Source organism: Pteropus alecto, unplaced genomic scaffold (genome assembly GCF_000325575.1).
Source record: "Pteropus alecto unplaced genomic scaffold, ASM32557v1 scaffold98, whole genome shotgun sequence".
Lineage (NCBI taxonomy): Eukaryota > Metazoa > Chordata > Mammalia > Chiroptera > Pteropodidae > Pteropus > Pteropus alecto.
The window spans coordinates 18,026,360-18,032,066 of NW_006443570.1; the positions used below are offsets into that span (position 1 = coordinate 18,026,360).

The 5,707-nt window shown below is 48.2% G+C and overlaps 1 protein-coding gene across 6 annotated transcripts in view; it reads right to left on the reverse strand.

The window, feature by feature from the left end:
- Positions 1 to 1,804: 1,804 nt before the first annotated feature.
- The window catches only part of ADAP2 (ArfGAP with dual PH domains 2), a 34,177-nt gene continuing 30,274 nt past the window's right edge, over positions 1,805 to 5,707 (reverse strand). For 5 of the 6 annotated variants that reach the window (XM_025041573.1, XM_015599137.2, XM_025041572.1 and 2 more), the window contains 4 exons: positions 5,580 to 5,642; positions 4,274 to 4,351; positions 3,331 to 3,578; positions 1,805 to 2,294 (listed from right to left, as the gene is read on the reverse strand). In XM_025041573.1, coding sequence (XP_024897341.1) covers positions 2,276 to 2,294; positions 3,331 to 3,578; positions 4,274 to 4,351; positions 5,580 to 5,642 — 408 coding nt within the window. In that variant the 3' untranslated portion in view covers positions 1,805 to 2,275. The remainder of the gene's footprint in view (positions 2,295 to 3,330; positions 3,579 to 4,273; positions 4,352 to 5,579; positions 5,643 to 5,707) is intronic. The other variant, XM_006924976.3, reaches the window with a different exon arrangement.

Genomic DNA, 5,707 nt, shown 5'->3' on the forward strand with positions numbered 1-5,707 from the left:
GGGATTTAATGTGAAGAGTGCAGAGATATCTTTGGGGAACCCAAAGACAGAGATCCATCCAGGCCTCAGAAACCAACTAAAATCAGGCACTCCATTCCACTGGGACTTTATCTTCATCTCTGTGGCTGTTCTCTGCCTTTCTGAAGCGCTCCTGAGAATCCCAATTTCCCCCCTCAAGTTGTTTTACTGCCTGTCCACTTCTCTTTCTTCCTTTCTAGAGTATAAGTTTCTCGAGGGCGGAACTATGCCTCTATTAATTTTCTCATCCTTAGAACTTAATAGAGCATAGCCAGCAGAGCTCACAGGTGGTTTAAAAAAGAAAAAGGCAAACAAGCCAACTGACCCTTAATATACAACCCAAACGGTGTTGAAACAGACATTTTCAAGGTGCTTTAGGAGCCAGAGAGAGAAGCAGCCACGTCTCCATCATGGCAGTCAGGAAGACTCAGAAGAGACACTCTGATGATGTTACTTGTCTTCAGATTGGGGGATCCAAAGGACAATCTCACAAAAAGAGAATCTCTTAAAGACCCTCCCAACCTTATAGGTCTCCACTGAAATGAAAAGAGAACACTCAATGTCTGTCTGCACGTTTCCTGAAGGAACGAAGAATCATAAAGCAGAGAGCTTGCTGATCTATTTCTCTAACATTTCAGCCATTCAATATTTTTTTCAGTTCTCCTCCTCATGTCAGGGTCTTTGAACATTTTCTTCTCTCAGGCTAGAGTGTTTTCCTCACTCTCTTCCATTTGATTCACCCCTCTCCCCGTCAGTTAGGGTAAACCTTATTGCCACACGCGCCCACAGCAGCCTGTACTTCCCATTTCTGAACACTCGCCTCATTGTCCTGCCCTGCGTAAGGGCTGCTTCCAGCAGTCTGTAATCTGTGACAGCACGGACCACATCGTCTGTTTCTGCCTATCCCCAGGGCCTGGTGCAGAGCCAGGCACCTGAGAGGTGCTCAAAAATACTTGTTGCTTCTACAAGATTTCAATAGTTAATACAACTTTCTCATTTGAAAGAGAAAAGCCAAGGCACAGAGGTGGGGGAGTGAGTTTTCTAACAGGCTCAAGCTAGTGGCAAGGCCATACCCCACACACAGGCTGGATAGCTCTCTGCTCTGGAGGCCTGCGAAGTTGTCCGCTTGGCTGCCTCCTTTCCTCCCAGGGTGAGGCAATGATCAATGCAGATGTGTTTTTTGTATTACTTAAGCTTTTATTTCTTCTAAAATGTACACAGAGATGAAACTCTCCCAGGACATATTTGAATCATGTAGAGAAAACACTGCTTTCTAGGAGTGAAAAGTAAATGCTTTTAAAAAAATTTTCCCCCTAAATTTTTAATTTGAAAACTTTCAAAGCTATATGAAATTCACATGAATAGGACAATAAAGACCCATGTAAACTTCATCTAGTTCATCAGTTGGTAACATTTTGTACAGTATCTCACTCTCCCTCTGTATGTATGTATGCGTAGATATATATATATATATGTATGTATGTATACATATATATATACTTCCTGTCTTCCAAATATATGTGTGTGTGTGTGGCTATGTATGTATATACTCTATGCATATACATTTACACATACACTTATCTCTTGCTGAACCATTTAAGAATCAGTTGTAGACTGACTCTTAGGGGATATGAACACTTCAGCTCATATCCCCTAAGAACAAGAGCATTCTCCTATAGCATAAGTATCACAATACCATTAGGTAATAATCCATATTCAAATTTATGTCCTTTATAGCTGTTTTTTAAAATCCAAGATCCAATCAAGAATCACGAATTGCATGGTGTTGCTCTTTAGTCTCCTTTAATCTAGAACAATTTCCACACGATCTTTAATAAAATTGACATTTTTGAAAAGTCCAGGCTGGTTGTTTTGCAGAATGTCCCTAACATGAATTTGTCTGATTATTTCCTCATGGTTAGAGTCAGGTTAAACTTTTTTTTTTGCATAAGCATATAACTTGCGTGATGCTGTGGGTGCCTTTCCATTGCATCGCCTTCATTTCAGATGTCCTGGGCCTTGAGGACATGTACCAGATCCCCAGGTCCCCAGGGCTGGGCAGTGAGGAGGCTCAGGGAGCCAGTGAGTAAAGGCCAAAGCTTTGGTCCTGGCAGAGTTCGCTGCCAGCAATGGCTGCCAACTGTGGGACAACCTGCTGGGCAATCGAGGCCAAGGTGAGAACTTCTCCTTCCTACCAAGAGCTTCTGTGGCCAGTGGCCAGCCAGTTCCTCATCCAGTGGGTCACCTGCTGCTGTGGCTACGCTCTGTTGATGTAACTGCATGGGAAACAGGAAGAGGGTTAGGGTTGGCCATGTCAATGCAGTCCTACTGGAAGGAAGGGACAGCAGGAGACAGGGGCACAAAGACTGAGGGAACCAGAATAAAGAAAAGGACTGAAAGGGTGAGAAACAGAGGGGACACACACACCAAAGAAGAGAAGAGACAAGCAGAGAGTGAGAGACACAGAAACAGAGAGAAGCAGAGAGAGACTCGGCCACACAGGCCCACAGGGAAAAGAAAGCACCAGCTGATGTGTTTCACTAACAACATCTGAGTCCGTTTCTGAGGCACTTTGGCTTTGAGATTTCGGAAAGTGAAAAGAGTTTGTGTTTATACTGGTCAGACTCAAAGGGCACACGGGTTTCTCCCAAGGGGCCATGTGGGGTCACTTGCTCAGTCTGTACTTTTCCAAACACACAACTTCTCCTCGGGGTGCCGGAAGCCAGGCCCTGGGCCAGAAGGTTCCTGCTCTAGCTCAGAATGTCTCCTCTTTTTTTCACAGGGCTAGTGGCAGATAGGGAAGCCTACTATGACACATCTGAGGTGAAGGGGAGGCACAGGAGAGGAGCAGACAGATGGGAGGACCCAGAGAAAAGGGCACTAAAAATAGCCATCCCTCTGTGAGTCAGGAGGAATCCAAACTCCTGTGAGCTGCCCAGCGGGTATGACTTAGCTAATAATAACAGGCCAGGCTTTTCTCACGAGAAAAAGGTCGGGGAGAGGAGGTTGGAGAGAGAGAGGCTGCTGGGCCCCTGGACTCAGCAGTGTAGAGAAGAGGACCTAAGCATGTCCTTCCAAGGCCCAACTCTGCCAGATGCTGTTGGAGAAGGGCTCCAGAAGGAGGAACTTAGCATGGACAGAGAGGGCTTTCTGGCAATAATGTGCACCATCTGTACTTTTCTTGGGCAGGAAGAAAAGACAGAAAAAGCACAGTCAGGAGCCATGACCTCAGTTTCAGGGCTCAACAGCTGAACTCTATCAAAGAAGCCCCTTTCTGCCCTCTGCCCTCTGCCCTCTGCCAAAAGAACAGCCCTCAGGCTTTGAATCTTACTAAGAAGGTTGAGGGGCGTCAAGGGGCGAGAGAGAACATCCCGAAAACTCTCCAGCCATTCCCGCTGCTCCTTCTCACTGGGGCAGGTGAAGATGAATCTGCGCTCAGGAGTGATGATGGTGAGGCCGGCCTTCCAGCGATTCCCTCGGACGCCCTTGGGCAGGTCTTCATACACCTCATACCCCTGCTCCTTGCTCCCGAGAAACACCTGACCCTGCTCAAAGGCGTCCTGGAAATAGAGGATATGAGGTCATCAGAGGTCACGTCTGGGGCAGAGAGGCACCTGCAGCTGTGGTGACCCCCAAACTCTGTTTTTGAAAGAGGTGTGTGTGTGTGGGGGGGTCTCTTCTGGGGACTTCTGCTAGGTAGACCCAGAATTTGAAAGGCTAAAACTGAAAGAAATTACACACATCTTTTAAAATGATACTTGCTAACTATACACAAAGAATTCAAGTGTTTTACATATAGTAACGCATATAATCCTCATGGCAATCACTCAGGAAGGCACTGTTATTAAGCCTATTTTCTGGAGGAGGAAACTGAGGCACAGAGAGCTAAGTACCCGCCCAGGGCACAACAACTAAAAGGAGCAGGGCTAAAACCAGAGCCCACACAGCTGAGTTCTAGAGCCCATACTCCTAATCACTACCCTCCTCAGCCTCCTGGTTCGAAATGAGCCCCGGAGACCAGGGGATGAGAAACAACCTACTTAACTACATTGGCAGCATTGTGGATGCACGTACAGGACTTTCTGCAGGTGAAGGGAGAGAAGAGCTTCACGCACCGGAGATGAAGACAAGCAAAGGTAGAGGTATGTCCCTTGCCAGGTTCTTCAGCCCTGTAGCTTCCCCACAGTCCCCCAACCAGCACTGTACCCATGTCCACCTAGGGGTAGAGTGGAGAGGGTCCGGCGGTGGCTCTTACCAGTGGGTTCTTGTAATAGAGCAGCCTCCGCTCCTGGGGATCCAGGGCGAACCACCTTTTCTTGAAAGGTTCTCTCTGCTACAAAAGAGGGGACCTCGTAGCAGGACCAGCCAAAGCCGGGGAGCACAGAGGTCAGAGGGCCAGCCTTGGCTGGTTCCAGTCAGATACCCCAATGCCCTTGGGCTCTGAAGTCTCTGCCCACCTCCTCAACCCCTGCCAGCTTCACCCTGCTGCCTTCAGGTGCTGCTGTGGGTTGGAGGAGGCACTTTCCTCTTTTTTCAGGCTGTGGACGAGAAGTCTCAGAAAAAGAAAGTTGAGGAAGTCAGAAGTGGCTACTACTCAGCAATGCGGAAGGCACTGGCCTTGGCCAAATTCGAACATAGGTCAGGACAGGAGTCCTGGGGAGGGGCGTGCCACTGGCTGGTGAAAGAAGAACACAAAACGTGCAGCCCTTTGACTAGTTCTCGAGCTGATGAGACTTTCTTTCACACCGATTGCCTAACATCTTTTATTGCAGTCTTAACAACCATCTTGTCAACATATTGCGCCTTAAAAAAAGAAGCACTGGATGCTTTGGGAGTTCTTTTAGGAAGCTCCATCTGCTTTTCCCTACTCCTCCCTTCCCCCCTTCCTCTCCTTAAAACCACCGCCACCTCTCCAGCGAGACTTCTGACTTTGAGCCTCATCCCACCCAGTGTCCAGGCTTAAGGCTGAGATGCCCTTGGGCAGCAGGAGCCTCACCCCTCCGTACCCTCAAGGAAGGCGCAGAAGCAGCTGAGCTCTCTTTCCTTCATAAACGAGTGGGAATGAACAGCCACTAGGGGGCTGGGGCAGGTATAGCAAAGCAGAACAGAGGTGGAGTGTGTGCTGGGGAAGGGTGTGCTCACGTGGGCACCCAAGCATGGGTGTATAGGTGTGTTTTCTCAGACCGATCTCTAGCCCCCAACTCACTTGAACAATCCTGGTTCTGGAAAAGGCAAGAGCTGATCCCGAAGGAGTCCCTTTCAGTTATGCTTTCCCAAGAGTAGAGTCAGACAGAGTTAAGAGGAAAGAAGCAGATGGCATGTTGATAAAGAGAGAGGAGGCTCAATGATAGGTAGAAGCACCTGCAGCAATGCTGGATCACGTGCCAGCTCTCTAGTCTGTACTTAGTCACACACACAATGTACACACACATTGGCTTACTCCATTTCCCTCCCAATTTTCTCCCTTTGGCTCCCCATTTTCTCACCCCCCAAGTTTTGCCCTAGTGCCCCCTGGAACAGGGGCTATGTAAACCTCCCAGGGAGCAGTATAACGTATATACCTTTGGGCCAGTCTTCTCCATGAAGCCTTGTTTGAGGTAGTTCCTGGTGATGAGAGGCACGAGCTGGGGGAAGAGAGACATACACTGACCCCATAATTCACACCCCAAGGGTTTAGGGTTCCCTGCTG